The 26,042-nt window shown below is 36.6% G+C and overlaps 1 protein-coding gene across 1 annotated transcript in view; it reads left to right on the plus strand.

Annotated features, from left to right (window-relative positions):
• The window catches only part of LOC140168626 (MAP kinase-activating death domain protein-like), a 135,355-nt gene that overhangs the window by 100,931 nt on the left and 8,382 nt on the right, over positions 1 to 26,042 (plus strand). The window contains 11 exon segments of the mRNA XM_072192030.1: positions 1,563 to 1,700; positions 12,877 to 13,331; positions 14,357 to 14,420; positions 14,423 to 14,515; positions 15,324 to 15,444; positions 15,841 to 15,905; positions 16,783 to 16,934; positions 17,396 to 17,503; positions 18,272 to 18,436; positions 19,502 to 19,577; positions 20,379 to 20,485. Coding sequence (XP_072048131.1) covers positions 1,563 to 1,700; positions 12,877 to 13,331; positions 14,357 to 14,420; positions 14,423 to 14,515; positions 15,324 to 15,444; positions 15,841 to 15,905; positions 16,783 to 16,934; positions 17,396 to 17,503; positions 18,272 to 18,436; positions 19,502 to 19,577; positions 20,379 to 20,485 — 1,544 coding nt within the window.

Genomic DNA, 26,042 nt, shown 5'->3' on the forward strand with positions numbered 1-26,042 from the left:
TAAGAAAAGCAGCAACGATCATTTTACATCACAAGTTGCATTTTCAGAATGATGGGTATATTGCCATTCAATATGTCTCATAATGCCATTTGCTCATTCCGTTGCGTATCTTTGCATCAGCGCCTTTCAGTTGTGGGTATGTACGCTGGCACTTTGAGCAAGCGCTGGTGATTTGAAGCTGCCCAATTAAAACTGGGCAGATGATGTCACTGATTTGCCAGGAGTCAAGATATACTGAAGCATGTTTCTACTGAGAAGGCATGTCAGACTGGTCCAACCTGTTATGCAGCTCAGTAGAAACTTTCATTACCATTATTTTCGACACACCATGCCATATCATGTAGGTTTATTTATCAAGTTGTAAACCGCCAAATATAAAGCGTACCAGGTTGCACACCGCCAAGTATAAAGTACCATTTTGCACACCGCCAAGTATTTTAATTAATAGTGTCCCAGATTGCACACCGCCCAGCATAAATATTTTAAAAGCCTACCAGGTTGCACACCGCTAAGTATAAAGTGTACCAGGTTGCACACCGCCATGTACAAATTGTACCAGGTTGCACACTGCCAGGTATAAAGCCTACCACTTTGCACACCGCTAAGTATAAAGCGTACAGCGTTGCACACTGCCAAGTATAAAGTGTACCAGGTTGCATAATACCAAGTATAAAGCGTACAAGGTTGCACACCACCAAGTATAAAGTGTACCAGGTTGCACTCCCACCAGATATAAAGCATACCGCCAAGTAGAGAGCGTACAAGGTTGCACACCGCCAAGTATAAAGCATACCATGTTGCACACCGCCAAGTATAAAGCGTACAAGGTTGCACACCGCCAAGTATAAAATGTACCAGGTTGCACACCGCCAAGTGTAAAGTGTACCAAGTTGCACACCGCCAAGTATAAAGCGTACAAGGTTGCACACCGCCAAGTATAAAGTGTACCAGGTTGCACACCGCCAAGTGTAAAGCGTACCAGGTTGTACACCGCCAAGTGTAAAGCGTACAAGGTTGCACACCGCCAAGTATAAAGTGTACCAGGTTGCACACCGCCAAGTGTAAAGCGTACCAGGTTGTACACCGCCAAGTATAAAGCGTTTTAAGTTGCACACTGCCAAGTATAAAGCGTACCAGGTTGCATTCCCACCAGGTATAAAGAATACCGCCAAGTATAAAGCGTACAAGGTTGCACACGCCAAGTATAAAGCATACCATGTTGCACACCGCCAAGTATAAAGTGTACTAGGTTGCACACCGCCAAGTATAAAGTGTACCAGGTTGTACAACGCCAAGTATAAAGCGTACCATGTTGCACACCGCCAAGTATAAAGTGTACCAGGTTGCACACCGCCATGTACAAAGCGTACCAGTAAAGTGCTGTTAGTTGAAATGTCCTGGACTGATAAAGCAAATCCTGTGTTATACCAGATTCTTAGTAGAAACATGCTAATGATCAATCATGCCACTGTCTCATACATCTATCACTTAATTACAATTGCTTCTTCATTTTCATCAATTATACCTTTCATCCCCACCCATCTGGCAATTCCACATTATAGTCCATTCACCACGACTTGAAGACAATCGTAACGATAGCTCGTACGAGATGATAGATGATGCAGAGGTGCCTATCGGCATGACAACCGGTGCAGGTGTCCATGGTGCAGTCGGTATCGCAGCTGGTCTGGCCGTCACAGGTTAGTATAGCAGCATGCTGTATCAAATAGCCACCCAGAATTTGAACGCTTAAATGTATCACGCTCCCGATATCAGTGTTTAGATGGCTTTTCCCATTTGTTTATCGTTTGTCACTAGACTTGTATTAGATATCTACTTTTGAGTTTAGCATTTCCAATGGGCAAGTCAAAATTTTTGCAAATTCCACTATGTGTGCGCACACGGCAATAATGCAACCTGGCACACTATGTCCATGGCGGCTATCTTGGATGTAGGGAAGGTGAATTTTCAAAACTGCTCACGAGGAATAATTATTTGAAATGTTTGAAACGTAACTATGTTTTTCTTTATCTGCATATCCATGATGGCCGCCATCATCCTGTGTGCAACTCACAATGTTACGACTTGCACTGGGAGTGTGATTTTACAAAATAGTGTTTAACATGGGACGTGTGAAACGATAGCTCAGCAGCAGAAGGACACATGTCCATTAGCCTTTTAGAGGTATGGCAGACACAATAGGATGGCGCTGCACAAAATGCGTAAAGTCTTTTGTATTTGGCGGGTTTTACCTATATTGAATACTGCCCTCCTATTGTGTACGCCATGCTTGAAAAGGCTAATTAGTTTCTGTGTGTATATGATAGCCTATGATTTGTATGAACTCAACTCATGCACAATGCATTGTGTGAACTTCTGCATATAATAGGCAGTCATTCACTCAGCAGCTAATGTGATGAAAACAAAAAGAATTTGGGTTATTTAAAAAAATGTCTAAATCAAAAATTTAAAGATTTTGGTGATTTTTAGGGTCCGACCGACCAACCGTTCGGCAGTGGGATCTAATTCACTTATTGCAGGATATTTTTCCATATAATGGCCTTTTGCTCTCTTGGGTAGACTAGCCCTGGCAATATACACATTTAAATACCTGGATAAAATTTGTAATTTTATGTCTTCAAATGTAAAGGAAAGATTTAGAGCACTTGTACAATATGGTATGCCACTCCTGCCAGACACCCTATGATACTTTTATGAACAATGCATCATACACAGAATACAGCGTAGTGCAGTGGTGGCCATAGACTAAAACAGACTAATCACTAACAGGTGTCCCAGCATTATGCGGGCCAATCATTCCATGGAGTGCGAGAGACGAAACTGCTAAGGACATACCACATATTTATACGGTATTTTGCGTAAACGCGAATATACACAACACAGTATCGCATAACGTGAAGACGTGCACGATCAAACAATCAACCCCGTGAATATGCAGGAATTTACAGCATACAAAGCATAGGGACTTTGGCTGTTGGTGAATAGTCTTGTGTTATTTTCTAGTCTGTGGTGGTGGCATACCTTATTGTACAAACTATAGCCCAAGATTTGTACATATGGTGCTTCTAATTTAGTGCAGTCTTTTTCAGATTCCGAGTCAAAAACAATTGTTGGTAACTTTGTAGATTTGTAAATAATCTTAACTGGTGCTTTATCAGTTGTTATACACAGTCTCAGATTTTAATTAAATTTCACTTGAAGGGTTTTTTAGCATAACTTATGTAATCAATCTGATCCAGCCAGACCAAAGGTGGCAATTTTGAAAGTGAGATACAGTCAAAAATAGAGAGCTATTAAAAATAAAGCTAGTATTAACATAAAAGGTCTCCAAGTTTAAAGATTTATTTTTAAATATCAAGAGCTATCTCAAAAACCACTGAACCAATACTAGGCATGTTTTTACTCATTTTAATGCATTTTTCATGCAGATTCCAAATATGGTCATGAAAATGAACAATTTTGAAATTTGTTGAAAATTTTAAAGAAAAATTAAAACTTGTCATAGGCAGACGACACCCATGTGGACAGGGTCAAGCAGTGGCAGACTTATAGTTTGATCAGCTCATAATAGGTGGGAAATGTTAGGCTTTTACCACTACGCCAAAAAGTAGATCCATGTTAACGGTTCTATTAGTTGACCTGTCTGGTGTATATTTTGTGTGTTAAAGGAAATAGACAAATATAGGACTTTAATTAATAATTCATGATTCAACTGGCGAGATGTCACAAGAACATTCTCAAAAGAAGATATTTTGATTTTAATCCGTGATGTTATAACCCCCGCCGATTACGAGCTGATCAAAGTATATAGTTAATCTGCAAGTTTTTTGGTAATTACTAACTGTATTTTCAAGTGTATTCTTTGGAATGGTTGGATCAGATTATAATGGCATAATGTATATAAATAAGAATGATGCAGTCATCCCAGAATTCAGTAGAATACCCAGAGCATGTATGAATGTCATCTGCATCACATACTGTCATATCTATAAAGGCTGTCTTGTGTGATTTTTATTATCATTGTTGTATTTCAAATTGTTACTTTATATTTCATCATGCTTCTTTCTTTTATTAATGGACATGATATTGTAATATTATGATAATACCCCAAAAATAATATATCAAGTTAATTTTACAGTGTATCCCATCACAATTAGATGAAAATAATTCTCTTAAAGTCACACAAGGCAGGCTTTTAAGATACGACAGTATGTGATGCAGACGATCAAATTTCAAAAGAGCAGCATTGCACATTTTCCACCTTGGTTTTGGGTGTATGCAGGGTGTTCTTAAAAACCACATAGATGGACACTATTATATAGGCCTAAACACTTTTTTAGGATCAGATCCCACGAGATTGAGATCTAAGAGGAATCTTATAGGCCTAAAATTATTCCAGATCCAAGTGAACTTTTTAAGACTCTGATCAATGTGGAATCTGATCCAAGTGGAATTTTGAGATCAGGATAGATCGATCCAAGGGGAATCTTGTGGACTTTTGAGACTTGATCTAAGTAGGATCTGAGACCCAGATCCTAGTTGAATTCTGAGACTCTGATCCAAGTGGAATTTTGAGATCCAGAACCAAATCTGAAATTTAGATCTAAGTGGAGTCTGAGACTTGGATCCAAGTGGAATTCTGACACACAGATCCAAATGGAATGTTGAGACTTAAAAAGCTGGGATCCAAGTGAAATTCCAAATGGAACCAGATGCACATGGAATTCCGAGATTCAGATCAGAATATAAGATTCTGCCACCCTGCTTGACACCTAACCTGATCACACAGGCTGTTTAGCCATAAGAAGCTTTCAGTATGTAACATTATATTCATTTAATGTTAATTGCATTTTTTATTTGCAGCATTCGTATCCTAGACCCAACCAGACACAATAGTCCAGCATCAGATATTGTATATATGTGTGCAGTGACCCTGCTAAATGCTGAATGATGCTTTTATTATTGTTGATGTTGTGTGATATGGCTGAAAATCAACCATGTTTGTGTTACTTTTGATTTTATTTTGCTATACCCTGCCCTGTGCCGTTGTGATGTTGTTGTACAAATTGGCTTCTGGTATATGAAGTAACCAAATTGAAAGACTTTTGTTGACTTGACCATGCAAAGATGACCATTGAAATAGTGCTCCCCTTAATCACCACCCCAAATAGCACCACTGACCCCTCCCTGCCTTGATGACTTTAAGGGATGACTTCCAAACTCAAACGCCAGTCGATCACTGGCACTCTGGTTGTTCTATTCTTTAAAAAAATGTACACCAGGCTCAATCACTGGTTCTGCTAAGGCACCAGCAGTTGAGTGTTGGTTGAGTTTTGAAGGCATCCCTAATATATCGACTGCTTAGGAGCAGAAGTGGGTAAGTGCAATAGCTGCCCTTTGAAAATTTGGCAATTTACCCACAGTATATTGTACTCATCTACACATGGTAGCTTTTGTACTTACCCACTTCTGGCACTGTGGAGTCGATATTTAAAGGACAATGACCATGTTTAACCCATGATCTTACCACCCTGTCAAGCACTGCTGCCCCATGTACTCAACAGTACATGTTGTGCATGCACATGAATAAAAGAAATATAAAGCATAATGGTTTGTATGTCAAGAATGAAGGGAAGGGAAAAACATATTTTTATGCTGACAGTTTTGCCATTTGGCTATTGCAGTTGAAATCATGACACCCCCGATGAAAGACATGACCTTAATCTTCCATACAGGGAGTGTGAATTTCAAATAGGGCTACCTGACTGGGTGGCTCCATTTGAAATCTACAACCCCTGCGTGGAAGATTGAGGTCATGTCTAGCATAGGGGGTGTATGGATTTCAACTTGAATATCCCATTTGATATCAGGCTTCCTCAGAGTAGAAAATTTGACTTGGATGTTTTCTTTCCTCTGAAAGTTGACTTTGTATCTCCAAAGATATCCTTGAAGAGGTTGGAAAATGTGACTTGGAAGAATAAAAATATAGTTTTTGTGTCTCAAACTTTGTGAACTTTTTGATGAGAGGTTCAAAGATGAAAAGTTCACATTGTTTGTGTCCAACTTCTGCCACTGTGAACTTCTCAGCAGAAAAAAAATGTTTTTCCCTTCCATCTTCACATATGAACTCAGTTATTTATTAACAGACCTGATGAAACTCTTTGATTATAATATGTCTCAAAGCTGCCGCTCGTTTGTTTTGTGGTGCACATTTGTCTCCAAGAGATTGACAAAGAAAAATATTGGTAAAAATTTTGTCTGAAGAATTGTGTTACTAACACTTTAAGTAGTGAAAATATTCATTATGTGTGTATGAATGTAAATTTTGAAAGTTTTAAGTATCACAAACGTTTTTGTTTAGTTTCGAGTCCGAGAACAGGAGAAATCACAGAATTAAAACCAGAGAACCCGGACTCCCTATCCTGCCACATATGTCGGCGCCTTCAGCTATTGGGGGTATTTGGGTCCTTGCCAATGGTGTGGAAACGAGTGAAAACAATAATGCGCCCTCATCTGAAGCATTGGGTATGGCACATGCAGGTCGCACCAAATGTGTCTGCCAGTTGCGTCTCACAGGGTTGTGAAAGACCAGATTTTTATCTGTTTCCAGATTTTTTTTTCAACTTGTTGTGTACAAAGTATGTATGGTGTAAATGATTTCAGATTTTTGAGCTGTTCCAGACCCTCCGTTCGCCAAAAACAGATGTTTTTTCAAAGACACACTCTTAGGCCTGGATCTGATATCGTGTTCACATTACAATGATCGCCTCGAGCGTATTCTGAGCTAAACCAATATCAAAATGGCAGTAGAGTCCTGGATTTCTGGTTTTAATACTGTGGGGGAAACATATTTGGCATTGGATTTCAAAATCTTCACACAGCTTTGAGACATATCGTGTTTGAAGCCTAATAATTTGATATGAAGGAAAACTGAACTTAAACCAGATGAACTTGTAGTTATTGTGCATTTGCTACACACCGACATACCGGTACTAGTAAAATATTATGCTAGTTTATGATGAGGATTTTGGATCACCAAACTGGATTATGCACTCTGTTGTACGATTCAAGTCATGGATGGCTCAAAATTGGAAGTGCTTCAAAACTGACTACTGAAAACTTTGATTATGATCTACTCTGCTGTATAAACATATTAATAAGTGTATATCCATATCAAAAAAGCATGCACTTGTCGGCTGCTACATGTGTCTCTCTTTACATAATAGCTAGGAATGAATACCAGACTCATCTCAAAGGGAGGTCACTTCAAATCATCCCCAAGTCACATTGTTTAGGAATACAGAGACCATCCTAGACCATGTGACTTGGGGATGATTTGAATGAAGTAACCTCCACTTGAGTTAAGCCTGGTATTTATTATGTATAAAGAGACATGTGTTGCCTGAAGTACATAATATTCTTAATTCTACCCTGCTTTCTATGCACAGCAGAGCTCAAAGAGTTGATATTTTTATGAAAGCTACTTTATCAATTTTATTCAGAAAGTAAGGGGAGAATCAATCATCTCTTACCCACTGATTCTTTAAGCCCTGATGCACTGTATTACATTCTATTCTTGTTCTAATCTCTAACTGTATGTTATATTGCATTTACATTCACATACATTTGTAATTGAATTGGACATTGTAAAATCATATCTCAGTATGTGCATTGGTGGGTGTTTAAGCTTTACACCAGTGAAATTCAATTACAAATTTTGATGAGTGTAAATTTATATAATATTATCAAAGAGGTTTAATTTGTATGTTTTCAACTCCAGAAATGACATGGAAACATGATAAGAATCTAACCTCTTGGGTATTCTATACATTTGTGAAGGATAAAACAAAATTAATGGATAGGAACAACCTCCTATGTGGCATTGGCCCATAAACATGTTTAAAGCAAAACCTCTTATGTAACCTCTTGGCAGTGTTGTTTCAAACATGTTCAAGGGCCCCAAGTACATAAGAGTTTTTCCTGCCCAACGACAAAATGTAACATGATACACTAATTTACTTGTAAAAACAGACTTGGGCATCAATGAGCTATTCTAGTTGAAATCCTTACCCCCCCTATGGTGGACACGACTTAAATCACCCACACAGGGGATGTAGATTTCAAATGAAATCACCCATTGAAGTACCTAACCCCATTTGAAATTCAAACTCCCTGTGCGGAAGATTAAGGTTATGTCTTCCATCTGGGGTGTATGGATTTCAAACTTAACAGCACATTGCATTGAGACTTGATAATATGACTTGACTTGATTACCGAATAGGGTGCAACTTGACTAGTCTTATTACAAGACTGCCCTACCCCTACCCTAACCCTAAACTCCATAAACGAGGACTGGACACAAGTCTAGCAAGTTGCACCCTATTCGGTAATTGTACCATAATTTGTGATAAATAATTAACTGAAATCATTTTATCGTTGTTAGTAGAAGTAGGTACAACAAGCACAATGGCACAGGGAATTTATACATGATTTTATTTGAAACCAGAGTGATGGTTACTTGTCATACTATCACTACGTATCAAGGTACTCTCATCCTCTACCCATGCTACATGCAATTTTTATATAGTGAGCTGTTGCCTCTATTTGATGGGACTACATGTATCTATAGAGATGTTTCTTTTTCTCTCTTTTCTCTCCTATTCACTCTCTTTCTCTCCTCTCTTTCTCTCTCTTTCTTTCTTTCTTTCTCTCTCTCTTTTTCTCTCTTTCTTTCTTTCTTTCTTTCTTTCTTTCTTTCTTTCTTTCTTTCTTTCCCTCATTGACTACTTCTATTATACTCTTCTTCATTCCTTCCCATGCTTCTTTTATTCTCCACTCACTTCCTTCCTACTTTCCTTTTCTTCCTTTTCTACCTTCCTTCCTTCCTTCCTTCCTTCCTTCCTTCCTTCCTTCCTTCCTTCCTTCCTTCCTTCCTTCCTTCCTTCCTTCCTTCCTTCCTTCCTTCCTCCATTCCTTCCTTCTTTCCTCCCTTCCTAACTTGCTTGCTTGCTTGCTTGCTTCCTTCCTTCCAAACCTTCCTTCTATCTCTCCTTTCTTCCTTCCTCCATTCCTTCTATCGCTTCCTTCCGACACCTTACTAGAATTTTATCAGTCACATTACTGTCCATGTGGACACATTATATATGATGCAGTTTTACATGAAACTGAATCAATGTTGATTCAGAGCATTGTGCAGATTCCCCCATGCCGCACATTTTGGACGATAAGGATGATGAGGTCACCAAAGTCGCATAACTTACAAACAGAGAAGGATGAGAGCATTTTGAATCATGGTGTTTTCTGACATTTTCTCTGCTTTTTGTATTTATTTACTCTGCTTTATCCGCTGCCTGCTGCCGCCTGCACCCGGCACTCTGGAACAATTCAACATGGCCGCCATGCATAATTGATTGATTGATTGATCTACCATTCATTTGTCTTAACAGAAGGAGGTTGGTTGGTCTGTAAACATTGTCACCCCCCTTTTAATACCTGTGATGTCATCTTCATCCTAGTTACATGTGCTTCTCACATTTTTAATTTTCTGTTCACTTAATAGCTGATTCATGTAGACTTATTTTTCACCACCCTGTATAAATTTTCACCACCCTGTTCTGGTCATAGTATTGCACTGTAAGTAGTTGTTGTAATTAAACATGCTTAAGTTAATTGTTCCTAACTTGCTTTTGTTTGTAATCTCAGCTGCTTTGTTTTTCAACTTTGCACTTTGCATTCGACTACAGCAACAACATTATTTTTCCCAGTATTCTCATTTTAATAAACTCTTAGTTCCATATGCACAAAACAAGTTAGACCAGGTCTAACTTTAGATTATGATTGACCACCGATTCCTGATCGATCCTACTATTTAGGAAACTTATGTAAAAAACTGTTTAATGTGTACAACAATATCCAAAATTTAGGTTTAAAAAGACAAGGCAACCAACGTTTCGGGAGCATAAAAACATCCCTTTTACTAAGTAAAAACAAGTAGCATTAGCAACTAGTACTGCAATGATTTGACCTGATTTGCAGTACTAGTTGCTAATGCTAATTGTTTTTACCTAGTAAAAGGGATGTTTTTATGCTCCCGAAATGTTTAATTGTCATGTCTTTTTAAACCTAAATTTTGGATGTTGTACATATTACACAGTTTTTAACATTTATTTTCCTTGGTTGTGTATACTGTTTGAATCTTTTATAGATCCATCCAAAGTTCCCCTGCTGGTCCTTTGGTACTGTTTTAGGTGTTTTTTTTTAGCTATTTATGAAATATGAATTCATTGACTAATGATTAAACCAATTTAATGCAGTTCCTTTAAGATTCCCTAGTCTACTTTCCTTTCTATTAAATTTGCTTTGTAGTTGACCTATTGCCTAATTCTAACCTTTTTTTCTGTGCAAGTTCTATACTACACTAGGCTGACATACTGACCTTTTGACTCTATGGTGCTATAGTATACAAATATTGTATGTTTATGAAGGAAATGGCGCAAAATATTTTCTGAGGTGAACTGGAGACTATGGGCTACACGGAGGTGAAGTATTTTGCTCCATTTCCCAAGTAAAGAGTAGTCAATATTTGTTTGTAACATATTAAAATATTCAGACTGGCACAGCTTTAGAAAGTAATTGAACAACAAACAAACGATTTGATCATTGACATGACTAAGTGTCAAATTGATTGATTGATTGATTGATTGATTGATTGGCCAGATTTTATACAAATACTATAAGATTCCTATTGTGGCCGCCTGCACAGATACACCGCCGCCAAGGTACCTGACTAATACACACAGAGTACAGTACCAATGCTGCTACTGTACAGGACTCATCACCAGCAGTGGTACTGCACATGGTACTTCTCTGGTACTACACAGTACTAGCCAAGTAACTTAGCGATGGTGTACCTGTGCAGGCAACCCCAATAGGAATCTTGTAGTGTAAATGGTTAAAGGGAAAATAGACAAATTGTTTTTCCGGAGGTACTGGCAACAGTCTTGTGAGAGGTAATAATAGGCGCATAGCCAGTACTGAGGGAAAAATAGCTGCAGTTTCCCTGATACAAATCATATAGTACTTGTTTTATTACACCATACTTTGACTTTTGAGGGTCACGGGGGGCAAATTTCAAATTGTCCTGCTAATCTGCTATTAACATGACTTTACTGGGACAAAAGCTTGTGAAAATGTACCGTGTGAAAATGTACAATTTTAACGCTAAAAATTGAAAATGTACAATTTTAACGCTAAAAATGGGTCCAAATTACGACAACTGTGGCCTAAAACCAGGCTAATGATGAAGATGCACAATACAACTTTTGATATTCCGGTATTTTGAGCCTGATGAGGGGGTTGCTTCCCCTCCTCTCGGGTCTGGCCACTTCTGCCCACAAGAGGGACAATACAAACAGTTGCCATTGTTTTACTTGACTACCAAAAATTGTCACCCATTATCACAGCACATGTATTGGTCATTGATCATAGCGTATGTGAAGTGTACTTATTTGCATAATAGGGCACAGCCTTCATTTAAATAGTTTTGTTTATCAGAATGTCACCGTTCATTCATACTGCATGGCTTTATTTTCAGTTTTGCTTATATTTTGTAATCTGCTTGCCTTTTTTTTTTTTTTTTTTAAAAATTAATATTCGTAGTTGGCTTCTGGAGTTTATACTATGTACTATTTAACGTGTTAACTTTATTTCTACCCGATTATTGTCTTAGTTTGAATACTAATTATTACTTTTTCCCTTTTGTGTTATCTGACTAATGGATATGTCATGAGATGTTTAAATGTTTCTCTAAAATGTAATAATTTATTAGAAGTATATTAGAAAATATAGAAAAATATTTCGGTGAATAAAAATCACAACTATACTTGCTGAGATACAGCAGTGCATGTCATGCTGTTCATTAAGTTGGCATTCCAGCTTACAAAGCTTTAGTGACCTTTTGATGAAAACTTGATACAATTGATTTAACTAATATTTTCACTATAATCCAAAACCAAGGAGGTGAAATCAGGAGAGTGTGAACTCCATAAAGCCATGTGCATAATGCTATGTGGACTGATCTGAAATGCTTGGATTGTCATGCTTGGGGACTAAAATGGTGTATTTACACAACATAACAAATAACAGGTAGAAGTTTGCCATAAATGGTGAAAAGCATAAGAGCAGGTGCATGGCAAATAATTGGGAGGTGCTCAACTTTCCCCTCCCATGCGAGAAACACAGATATGGTGTGACAATCCTTGTGGTTTGGGGTTTTTTCATTATTTTGCCCAAACTTAAAACCCTAATTCTGATGCCTTTTCCCAACTTAATCCTAACCCCCAAAATGTGTTAAATAATATTTTTTTTAAACCCAAAACCTGAGGATTGCCCATAATGAAGTCTACACTCTCTATAGGCTTACCTCTTTGTTCAAAACTTGGATTATTTATAGTACATTTGATTTTTGAAAAAGCCACAGAAAATGAGAAAATCAGCATTGGAAAGAAATTACAAAATTGATTTAACTTGTTGATTTTAATGGTTTAAATATTTTTGAAATTAACCTAAAAATATCAAATACTGGTATTCAAACCCATTTTTTGCAAGATTGAGTTGGGCCAGTGTGTTCCTGGTTTTGACGGAACATTGTATAATTTAAAAAAAATCAAATTAGCATTATTTATTTTCTCTGAACTTATTTCTAGGATCTAACATTCATTTCACACAAATTTCAAGAGTTCTGTTCATATGATTCCAACTTAAGAGTATTTGATCAATGTATAGCTTGTTTGATAATGTTATAAAACTTCAAACCAAATACAATAAAACCAATTGCATGCTATTTTTTCTATCCAGGCGTGATCGGTGATCACATCGACATGACGCCACTAACAGGGAAAACCATCAACACAAGATCGTTAAGTTTGGACAATGAACGCAACAATAACGACGAACTCATTAAGGACTCCGTCAACAATAACGTCCTAGAAACAATAGACGACGGAATCCATTTTATCGCAAGAACGGAAGTGGAAGCCAAATTGCAGTCGGCGCCCTCCCCTCAAGGCAACACGCCTACGAGACCGAACGAGATCATCCACCAAAGAAGAGAGAGATTCTCGGAGAAGATGATCTCCAGCATGGACTCTGAGCTTTCTGAAGCAAGTACACTCGTTAGTTTTAATAGTTCCGATACCCTGGGTAATGAAAGTGATGGAAGCACGGGGCCGGAGGGGAGATTACGAAGAACGCGGATTACCCACCATTCCATTCGATCAGTTATGTCGGACAGTGAGGTTGAGCTTGATGGGGTATGTAAAACATCGAGTGGACGACAAAAACTACTAACGTTAATTTATTATCATTACATTTATGACTTTGGTGGGGGAAAACTCATATTAATCATAATATTTAGGATCATGGTGGACCGGAGGAATTACTAACATTTACTAATCCATACTAATAAAAGTTATGAAGTGATAATTTAATCATGTATATGACTAGACATGGCCAGGGACGGGCGAAATTTGCGCGGAAAAAAATAGCAAATTGCGCGCAATTTTTTTCAGTGCAAATCATGTATCCCTGCCCATAGGAAAAAAAAAAGCCAATAGCGTGGCGTGTCCCTGGACATGGCCTATCTACACAATTAACAATAATTATTATCACTGAGATTTTGAAATTGAATCTTGTATCACATAATATACATGACTGCTTGTTTTGTTGTCTACTGCGCATGTTTATTGTGTGATGCCTTGTGATGATCAGGCGTGTAGCAAGGTGACAAAAAAGGGGCACCTAAAGTACCTTGAAGCGGCAAAAAAGTGGGGCAGCCATGGGCGCCCCGCTTGCAACATGCCTGCTTGTGATCCTACATGCCATTGGGACAGGACCGTGTGCTGAATGTTCTCAAAAAGGTATCAATTGTAGACATAGTTCAAAATCATGCAGTTACCCAGATTCTGGGGTCAAGTCCGACACAAAATTTTTTTTTAATTAAAAAATTTGCGCAGTCGTCAAAAACTGAGGCATGTCAGTCTAATACAAGACCACTGACCAATCAGGATTTGTTTAAAGGAGCTTTATCAATTCTTTCATGAGTATTTTATGAAAGAAAGATTCTGATTGGTTGTTTGAATTGAATGATTGACATCTAATAGGCTGCACCTCTTTAATCGTATGTATCTGACAAAAAATTTATGTGTGTCAAAGGATGAAATTGGCACATGTTTTCCCTGATATCATCCCTATCATATTGAACTTACTAACATACAAATCATTTATATATCTGTTCAATGATGTGACTAACACCTATACACCCTTCTACACCCCATAGATTTCCATACAGCCTGGCCATAGAAGAAAAGGTCCCAATAGATGGAGTACTAAGAGTTGTATGAGCGAGGATTCCGCTACCATAATGGTAACATGATTGCGACGGACACGGACACAGCGGAGTTGATGCTTAGACATTATGTATTTGAAGCTCTTATCGGTAAGTTTTTTCACATTTTTTCCCCCTCGTACCTAGTGTATCATCCCTATTCAAGGGAAATGAGTCGGATGTCACTAATATTGATTTTGAGATATTAACAAAGAAAGTGTTAAAATTGATTTGTTTTATGTTGTTTTCAGCGATTGATGTAACTTTGCAAAGAAAAGTTGTATCAACATGGGGTGTTCAGTCTCTGAAAGCTCTAAATGTCCTCTTTAGAAACATGAGAAAAACCAGGGTCGACATGTGACAAATTCTCAATCTACTTTTAAGTACCCATATCCCAGGGATGAACAGTACAAAACAGTTGGATTTATGTTCAAAGAGCTGCTTTGGTGAATCAATGTTTTATTTGGGAAGTTCTTAGCCCTGTGAAAAATGACAGTTAACAGGGGAATATGTTTTTACATAACGCAACAAAAAGAACCTTGTTCTACAGGCAATAGGACATTTCAATGTAGGGTCGATCCTGTAGAAAAGGGTTTTTCATTAACAAAGGGATTTTTTTCATACTTTTATTTTCAAGAGATGTTTACTTTTCTGTGAATTCATGTTTTCCAGTGGGTGAAGGGATTTTTTCTTCCATAAAGTTCAAAAATGCTCCTACCCAAAACATACTGAGTCAGAATCTTCAAGTTTAAATACCCCTGATGTTATTTTCTGTATGAACTTTAATGAGCTCTCATGAAATTTTGGTCACTTGAATAAAATTTATGAAGCGTCGCACAAAATTGCATTTTGTTTTACTGTTATTCAATGCAACTTAAATCTCACTAAATAAACTATATCCTTTTCTTTTTTCTGACAGCTAAAGACAGGTCCCCATTGTGGGATCATCTCCAATTCTGGGAGGATGCCTATCTGGATGCAGTAGCTGCAGAAAGGGATGCAGTAGGCATGGACCAGGGACCAGCAGAAATGATTAGAAGGTAAAAAGTGCAGTACTGTAAAGAGTGATATATTCGCGGTATTAATTGTTCACAATTTGAACTGTTCAGGGCATAAAAGAATACTTTTTGCGCGTTTTAAATTTACGGCTATGAAGTCAATTGTGAAAAGGGCGAAAATTGAAACATTTCCTGTTATACAGTATATTTTGAAAGTGTTCATTTCTGTGCAAGTCATTTTGATCACTTTGCTGATTTTGAACTTCTTTTGCTTGTTATCAAATTTGTGACTTAAATTTTCATGTATAGACCTATACAAAAAAGAACCTTTTCATGCATTTTTTCGATAGCAGCAGCAGCTGACTTTGCATGCATTTTCTCAAGTTGTGTTCCTTAAGGTTTCATCCTCTTTGTAAAACTTTATTTTCTCAAATTTAGATATGAATCACTGGAGCCAAAAGAAAGAAAAAGACTAGAGGAAGATGAAGATAGATTATTGTCAGGTGAGTACATGCCAGAAAGAAATTTTATGGTTGCATGACAACAATTGACCCTCCCCCCCCCCCACATACACACCCCTGTTTGTAAATACCTCCAAAACGAGGATCTCGACTTAACAAGGATCTAACCGAGGACTCGCACACCCGTTTTTTAATCGACACACTGTGGATCTCACACAGACACACCAGACAACTTACTATCCAACTGTGGCCCGTCCTATACCCCCTATGGGGGACCAATCTTATATGCATATTTGCATCATTTACGTCATCCTGGTCATAGTAACAAACCGAGGACATCCTCGTTTGGAGGTGTATTCTCGTTGTATGGTGTGCATCCATATGTAGGTCCTCGTTTGGAGGCATTTACAAACGCACACACACTACCACACCACTTGGTGTTTGTTGCCCACCAATCAAAATGAGAAATCGTAAAAATGCCACATTTTAGGCAAATGTGTGACTCTCCTCAACAACAACAAATCTCCACCCCTTGGTCTTGTCTTGGTATGTTTGTTCCAATAAATCAAAATGACCATTATAGGCCACAAAAAGAAAAGTGTTTGATTGGTGTAACATAAAAAAAAATAGGATAGGTAGGTCTGGATTTTTTTTTAAAAACTTTTAAAGCTGTAAATTGCATTTGATAAAAGCCTTGGAACTTTTTTCTTCCTTTTTTTAACATTGAATTGATTTATTGATTAATTAATTAATTTTTTTTGCAAAATTTTTTTTTTAAACTCCAGGGTCGGGCCTAATTTTAGGGTTGGTCAGGTTACGCCAATCAAACAATTTTCTTTTTGTGGCCTTATTGACATTGTACTCTTTAGTTGCTACTAGAAATGTTTCATACTTTTTCCTCACACTCTTTCTATTACAGATATGTTATACAATATGACAGCATATATGATAATGATTAAGGTTCCCAAGCCAGATGTGAAGAGGAAGATCCGCAGGTTACTGGGCAGATCTCACATAGGATTAGTGTGTAGTCAAGATGTCACTGATTTATTGGATGCGATTAATAACTTGGTAAACAGTCTATCACAGTACTTGTAGCAGTAACACAAAATGGGCTATTCCAGATGAAATCCATACACCCCCTGTGGAAGACATGACCTTAATCTCCTACACAGGGGGTGTGAATTTTATATGAAGTTAATACCTAAATAGGTGACTCTATTAGAATTGGGTTATTCCACTTAAAATTTACACTGCCCCTGTGGAGGATTTTGGAAATATCTCCCATGGGGGGAGTATGTTTTTCAAATGTAATTGGTCAGAGTTAATCATTTTGAAACCCATACTCCCCTTGTATTATGGCTTTACCTATATCTTCAACAACTGGAGTGAGTATTTCAAATGGAAGTTACTCAATTGTCTATTCTATTAGATACTCAAACTCCCTCTGGAAGGGTTTCATACCATGTTTTTGGAAATGGTTTTTCTTCCTATACTAATTGTAAATGTAATTTTGTACTTTTTCTCGCTAGCATGGGAATGATATTGACTTGAAGCCATCAAGCAGCAGAAAGTTACGTAAACATTCATTTGTGGTGCATGCTGGGAGCAATACAAGAGGGGATGTTTTATTTATGGAGGTAAGGTACCACAAAATTTGTTTGATCCTTGGATCAACCGTTGATGCTGCTTTGATGCTTGTTGTTAATAAGCTATCAGCTAATTAATCCGAATATATTGGTCAACGTTATTACATGCAAAAACATAATTATCACAATATATTAACAATAGTCAATTAATTGATTTCATAAATAATAAGTATCAATCTATGTCGATGTTATCGAAGGGAACTTTTGTATATTATAAAGTAAGAGATAATGAAAGAAGTTATTAAAGCATTGGTGATTCAACTGTGCTGTCTTCCTTTCTCCTTTTAAGACATGGCGTTTGTGAAGAACCTAAGCACCTAAGCAAAGACTTTAAAGGAATGACTTTATAGTGTACACATTGGCCTGGGAATTTGCCCAACAGCAACAAGCTCCATTCTTTTGTACACTTACAGATGGGGGGGGGGGGGTGTACCCCAAACAATTTACAAAAGGTTCACTCTTTGGGGGAACAAATTTGAAAATAAACCCAAGAAAGTCCAAATCATAAAGAAAAAAAAATTAACAAAGAGACCACTTATTAATGTTCCAACTATTAAAATTAGGACAAATTTGCATTTCTTGGAAATTCTGCATCCTTTACAAAAATCCTGACTACCGGCCTACACTTAATTACATTGTACTCATCAATATATAGTTTTAATTTTTTCAGCTTTCTCACAAATATCAATTAACAGTTTTTTTGGTCTTGAGCCTTAAATTTGTTTTCGAAGTACTAATACGTTATTGTTTTTATTATAGGTGTGTGACGATTGTGTAATAATTCGTAGCGGTAACGGCGCAGTCTGCGATCGATGCTGGTACGAAAGACTAGTCAACATGACATACTGCCCAAAAACCAAAGTGCTATGCCTGTGGAGACGGGTAAACAACACAACTAAATTGGACAAGTTCTACACCAAAAAGGTATGTGGTATATTTTGATTTGTGAGATGCATCTCATGAATTATCATAATGGAACAATTTATTGTTTTTCATGGGGGTTATCCTCTTAACCCTATCCCCACAGATGTCAACTGCACACAACAAGTTCCAAATTTTCTTTAAAAATTCAAAAAAGTCAGAATTGTACATTTTCATTACCTTATTTGGAAACGGCATGAAAAATGCATCAAAACGAGTACAGCTCAACTGATCATACTTTTCCTACATTTGACCTTGCATGATTTTTGAGTTGACACAGTCATGAAAATAACTATAGATACTTGACAGACCATTAGTAGCCCAGTTCTGAACCTTTTCATTGATCATTCATAACAATAGGTATCTGATGGATCAGTGAAGATAAGAAGGGATTATAATATATCCGTAACCTTGATATTATAGTACATCTCGAGGAAAAAGTGCAATGGACATGTTTTCATTTTATGTTTCAAATATCCCGCGCATGAAAATTGAGTATTTAACCCAAAATGGAAAATGGAACAATTTATTGGAAATCTGTTTTAACAGATTTTTTTGACATCTTTTTCTGCACTGTATTATACCTAAATTAAGAAATTTGATAAATATTCAAAGAAAATATAGGTCATCCAAAAATGTTGATTTTACACATTTTGGGGCAAAAAAGGAAAAATAAGCAAAAATATCAAAATCTGTTTTAACAGCTTCATTCATCAAGTCATAACAAACGGCCTACATGCTTAATTTCTAATAAAATATTGAAATTGTGAAAAATATAGGTATTTATTGATTTTCATGTTTTTTCTTATGAAATTGCAAAATAAAGTTTCTACATAGCATACATCTTTCAAGTGTGATGTTCAAAATGACAGACATCAAAAAGAGATTCGATGAAATGTGAAGGTGTAGTAACAATTTTGGCATGGACTGTCTGGTTAGGCAAAGTACGGTAAGTTGAGCTGTACAAACAAGCCCAGAATTGGTTCAGTGGTTCTTGATAGCTCTTGATATTTTGAGAAAATAGTTCAGAACTTATTAACTGATTAACATCATGTGTTTTTGTTTCAGTGTCGAGAATTATATTTCTGCATAAAAGAGAGTATGGAGAAGGCTGCTACCAGGCAGAAAAATGGCATCACTGGAGGTAGGAATTAAATATATCTGTCAAAAATAGACTTAACGAATGGGACGAGAAAATTTTGCTGAAGTGATATTCAAAATGGTAATCTCTGGTTTGCTGAGTCCAATGATCTATCATCTGAGCTATGAAGCCCTATGACGGAAGCTGATTCCAATACCACTCTAACTAGAGCCAGAGTAAAGCTACGGGTGATTAGATCATGGGCCTTCATAGAGCTGTGTAGATGGTAAAACATTGTAGTCAGGATCTACAATCATAGAATTTAGTCTTGGGACAGTTTAGGACCATGAACTAAATCGATCCCCTTTCCCCCGTAACAATATTGATCGGGGTCTTATCATCAGGTTCCGTGTTGGACTCTGCAACATTGATTGGTGGGGGAAGGAGAGGGATATAGCTTACAGGAGGGTTGAAGCTACACGTAGAACATTATTTGAAAAACGTCCATCAAAATTTATGTGACTGGGGATGGAAACAAGGAATAAAATTGACCACATGTCCCAACACGATATTTCTAAGATTGTAGGTTGCTGGTTCGAATCACGCTTCTACCAATTTTCTTTGCTCCCCCTCATTACCTGTTCAGTTCCTATGTTAAATTTGTTACTTCGAAGATATAATATCGAAATCGGCCAAGTTTTTATTTAGGTAGATCCGAATGTTCCTTGACTCGTGTGAAATGTTGTTGTATTTCATTATTATATTTTTAATATAGTATACAGAAAACTTAAGCTTACAGCCTCCGGACAAGTGTCACAAATTTATGAAATTCTTATTTCATTCTATTTTTACATGAACATTTAGAGCCTGAACTAGGGGGTGAATTTCCAATTCAAGATTTAAAATCGGGACAAGGTGGGCTTCTGCAGGTTACCATGGAAGGCGTCGGCCTCAAATTCTCACAAACAAAGGTAAGTCGCCATAGAAACAGACCATTATTTTCAGGTACAATATAGTGATTAACATCAATTGAAAACTTTGTCTGTTATAACATGTTGCTTAAATTTATTATATGAATATTCTCAGTAGTTGTAGCATGTGGTCGGAATTTAACATCTATGCCTGAATTTGACTATTGTTATTATTACATCAAGATTGCTAATGTTTAGAAAATAAAAATAGACTAATCAAAATTCTTGTCCTAGATGCTTTGATTATTAAAATAACAGTGAATGAGGCTGGAATGTACCATTAGGGTTAATAGGGGTTAAGATTATGCTATTGATGAGTAGGTTAAGATGATTTCTGCATGACAGTTTGAAAGCACTGGTATCATGTTGGCACTTTCTCTTTTTTCATAGAGTGCATGGCTGCTATATCACTAGGATCCACAACATGCTCATCTATCAGCGCACAGTCCTATAACCCCAATAAATTTGCACATTCATTGAATGACCTTTGAAAATTCATACTCTGCAACTTGAGGTCAAATTTTGCACTATGATTCTTTAATTGAGGTTATTGAACTGTGCAATTGGAATGAGGCCATTGTGGTCCATAGTGTATCATAATTCCTGATCAATATTTCGAATCAAATTTGTCATACGTTATGTCTTATTCTCATGTTATGTATTCAGTTTTTAATGACTTTTTAACTTTTCAGAATTCTTCATGTACTTGTCATTGTTACTGTCCTACACATTTTGTTTTCTTTTGTTTGTTTGTTTTATTACGTTTGTTTTTGTTCTTGTTCTTGTTTTCATTCAAAAACACAAACTGCTCATATCTGCTTTGCTCTTCCAACTTTCTCAAAGGGGGTAACCCTATTGGTTTAAAATATTATGTACAATGTCAAATATTGCCCCCTTTATGCATCCATGTTAAGGGGGTACTACACCCCTCGACAAATTTGTGTCTATTTTTGCATCTTTCTCAAAACCAATAACACAGTGGTAACAAAAGTTATGTATATTATTGGGGCAAGGAATGCAGTTACTACACTGGAACATCAGTGACCCAAGACAAGCGATTAGTTATTTATGATAAGAAATAAGGTACCGCTAGGATGTACCTCATTTCCTATCATATACACCGAACCGCCTGTCTTGAGTCACTGAAATTTCAGTGCAGTAATAAGATTCCTTGCCCCAATAATATACATAACTATTTCTACCAGTGTGTTATTATTTTTTGAGAAAAATGCAAAAATAGTCACAAATTAACCACAGGGGTGTAGTACCCCCTTAAAGAACTGAGAACATTTTCAGCACAAATGTGAATAATGATCGCAATTGGCATGTCAATACTTTGGTACGTGTAAATTGCATTGTGGTCTTGATTATTGTAAACATGCGAAGGTATGCCATATTACACTTCATTTTGAGGCGAAACATTGATTTAATTATATTTCATTTACATGTTATAGAAAACATGCACGTAGCAGGAATATTGCTGCATTTCATCATAAAGGAGTAGCAGTAAGATGTTACTAACTATTTATTGTAGTAATCGATTTCATCAAAGTGAAATTCCTGGACCTACCTGCAATGGAAATGGGCATAGGAACTGTGCTAGCGTGCTATACGTCAAATCAATCAATTTGGATCATCATATTTCAGGAGGGTAATGAAAAAAGTAGTTAATTATATGATACCAAAATCGGGGGGAGGGAGATGAGGTTGCCGATTGGGTCACAGGTCTTAAAACATCACTGTCTCTGTCACTTTCAATTTTTGTCTGTTTTTGCTCTCTCTTTCTCTCTCACCTCACTCATTTCCATTCTCTCCTTTATTCTGACATCATTGGGCTATTCCAGTTGAAATCCTTACACCCCGTAGACATGACCTTATTCTCCCACACAGGGGTGTAGGTTTCAAATGGAGTCACACATTCCGGTAACCCCATTTGAAATTCACACTCCCTGTGTGGAAGGTTTAAGTTATGTCTTCCGTGTATGGATTTCAACTGGAATAGCTCGGTATACCATGGCTAAACATAACATTAAACTGCTCACATTTTTATTCACTTTTTTGCTTCTTTTTCTTAAAAGAGTTCACACATTTTGCTATTTGCATTTAAATGTACATTTTCCACGAAGTAGTTTTTGAAACAGAACAACGTTCAGATGGCTTCAGCAGATGCATCTTGATTTGATGTCCAGATCAAAGTTGATGGCGTCGACGAAAAGTGCCAGATTTTTTTATTAATTGTTGTGTGTGTTTCATAAATGTGCACCCCTTCCTCGTTGTTACACATGAAAGTTACTCACTGTTGTTTGTCAGTTATTAATTCCAAAGTTCAAGGCTCAATGCACTTCATGTCCTTTGTCTGTTGAATGTGTACATATACCTATTGTTCACATAATACCATTGTTTGTTTGTTGGTGCAACTTGTACATTGTTATCTCCAGAGTCAGCATCATGTATGTTGTACTTTTTATTTACAATTTTGACTCTTTTGTTGCTCTGCTTTATTGCATTCCTTTGCACCCCTTTTTTTACTCATTGCTTGGTGGTGTGCTTTGTAGATGGTCCCTGGCCACATAGGGTCCCTTTGAAAAGAACTCTGAATAGTATTGAGTATCCTAAATAGTATTTTATACAACTTTGCTTCATACGAGTTTTCAGCATAATTATATTAATGTTACTCTCACATTGGGCCTTAACGAACTTTTCTAATCTTTAGATTTGTTTGTTTGTATTCTTGTTCTTCGAATGTAATAATATAATGTAATACTTGGGTGAAGACAAACTGGAGGAAAATTCATAAACAGTGGAGGTGGGTGTTCAAAAAAATGCAAGAGTCTAAAATTGTCTGACTTTTATATCTGGATCAGCTCCAAATTTATTCCAGACAAAACTATCTGGAGAAGTCAGAGCTGGTCCTGTCAAAAGCTTGACAGTTTTAGAAATTAGGCTATTCTATTTAAAATCCACACTACCCCTGTGGAAAATTTTGGAAATATCTTCCACAGGGGGCGTATGAATTTCAAATGGAATTAACACATTAGCAGCTACATTTAATACTCACTCTCCCTCAGGGGGAAGATTCAGGTTGAATGTTTCTCAGAAGGTGTATGAAATTCAAATGGAGGAGCCTAATGTACTAATTCCACCTGAAATTCATACTCCCCCTGTGAAAGATATTTCCAAAACCTTCCACAGGGGTAGTGTGGATTTTAAATGGAATAGCCATTGTTTGATATGGCAGAGATTTTGTAACCCTTGTATAACCATTGTAAGTGACTACCAAACTATTATTCCGTCGCCATGAGTTTGTGAATTTACTTCTGGAATTCTACTTGTGTAAGTAGCCTCTAACACAAGACTTGATTTACCCTTTGTAATAATAAACTAGACTGTGTTGGAGGTTAACTACATTGGAAAGGAGTCTTTGCAATTTCTTATTCTTCAGCTTTTAGGCGATCTTAGTTTCTTTGGTGCTTTACCGAGTTCAAAAGTAGAATTCTTGTACAAAAATCAAAGACTAACAAAATATTGTAATTAATTTTCAAAGTTAATTAACTTAATTAACCAAGATGCATGTGGTGTTTTATTGCTTTTCATTTTGAAAAAAAGATGTTGATGTTAAGAATGACATGAAAAGTACACCAGGCATGGTATGGGCATGACTATCACCAACACCACTAGTGAAGGTTCTTCTAACTAAATGCACACAGTGTTTTTACCTCAGTGTTTCTAGTATTGATTGATATCACAGACCAAACCTAGTGTTGCCAATGTAAAAACTGACCCAGGAGCACACTGATTGGTGTTTTCTTTTGTAAAATGCTTGGATCAAAACACTATTTAGTTTTAAAATGGTATGGAAAATTATTCAAAAGTACCCTAAAAATGGATACATATGATTTTTATTGTTTCAATATTTTAACTTTTGTATTAATTTTAGAAACATATTGACTAGATGTAGATGTAGATCAGTTAAAAACTAGCCTCAAGTCTATATTATTGATAATTATCATCGAAGAAAATTACCATCATGAACATGTGTGCATTCTTCAATATTTGGGAATAGGGTTTTGGGGAAATATCTTGTGAACCTTTGGTGGTGGTGTGTCCATCATCAAAATTTTGTTTGATGTCATGTTGAGCTTGTGACAGTAAATTGTCAAATCACTAGCATCTTGAAATGTTTTGTCAAATCTCAAATAAAGAGAAATCATATTACATGCAATGGGATATTCCAGATGAATCCATACACCCCTGTGGAAGACATGACTTTAATATCCCACACAGGGAGTGAAGATTTTAAATGGAGGCAACCATTCAGGTAACATCATTTAGAATCCACACTCCCTCTGTGGGAGATTAATGTCGTCCATAGGGGGTGTATGTATTTGAACTGGAATAGCCCAACTATTTTATTTCTTTGCAATTTGGAGTAACAATAAAATTATGATCGGTCAGGCGTGGTTGTTTTATTTTTAATACATTAATGTACATTCCAATATTTAACACTTTGTTACTTAGTATTTACAATTATAGGCCTCATATTAATGTTATTATTACATACTTTTAATTCATGTTTTAAGTTGGCTAAGAATGGTTAATACAACCAAATTATTAGACATTTAAAGGAAGTTTTCTGAAATTTGGTCGAAATTCATTTGTATAGGTGCAAAGTTTTTACCAATTCAAAAAAACATTGGGTTGATTGGGTTGTTTTAGTCATCTTTTTCATGGTTTGTTTCTTCAGAGGATAGCTTGTTTTTATAATTGAGAAAGACATGCAGTCTTCTTGCAAATGTTTTATGAGTTGTGAACCAAAATGGCCGACATTTGAAATGTTTCAACTCCACAGATAACAAAGTTAACTGGGATTTTCAATTGGGTAATTTCACAAATCTTATATGGTATTTTCCCAAGCTATCCATGCAAAAGTGAGATTTCCCAGCTCAAAGATTAATGCATACAAATGGGAATTTGGATTTAGTGATGAAGTATTACCACATTTTGATAACATAATTTGTCAATTCCCAGCTTTTGGAATTCCCATTTAGCATATATGGGCTTTAATGATGTCCTTTTGGCATTTTCATGATGAGAATTGAGGAATTATATCAGATACTACAAACTTCTTCGCAGGATATGGGACAGATCGCATAGAAGATGTAGGATGTTATTGATTCGTGTTGTGTGTAATTGTTCTGCTAGAAAGAAGTTTCAAAATGGATGGTAGTGAGAGTGAAAGAGGCCCGGGAAAGAGGTCGATGTAATTAATAGCATTCATGTCTATGGGTGCAAATCACAGCAGCTTTAAGGACTATCCCAATAAGCTTTGCGGTACAATAATATAACCATGTGTACCATTGAAAATGTACATGAAATCCCTCACTTCAACTTTCATTTACTCTCTATATCAGGGGTGTATAGACTTTTGTTTGAAAACAAAAGACCTCTTAGGGCTGGTTTCTTGAAGCCTGGCTTCCTGAGCCATCAGGCTTAAGCCCAAGTAGTCACACATACAAATATTTACAATTTCACATCACCTCGAGAGATAAATCAATAA

The sequence above is a fragment of the Amphiura filiformis genome, chromosome 13 (assembly GCF_039555335.1).
Source record: "Amphiura filiformis chromosome 13, Afil_fr2py, whole genome shotgun sequence".
Taxonomy (NCBI): Eukaryota; Metazoa; Echinodermata; class Ophiuroidea; order Amphilepidida; family Amphiuridae; genus Amphiura; species Amphiura filiformis.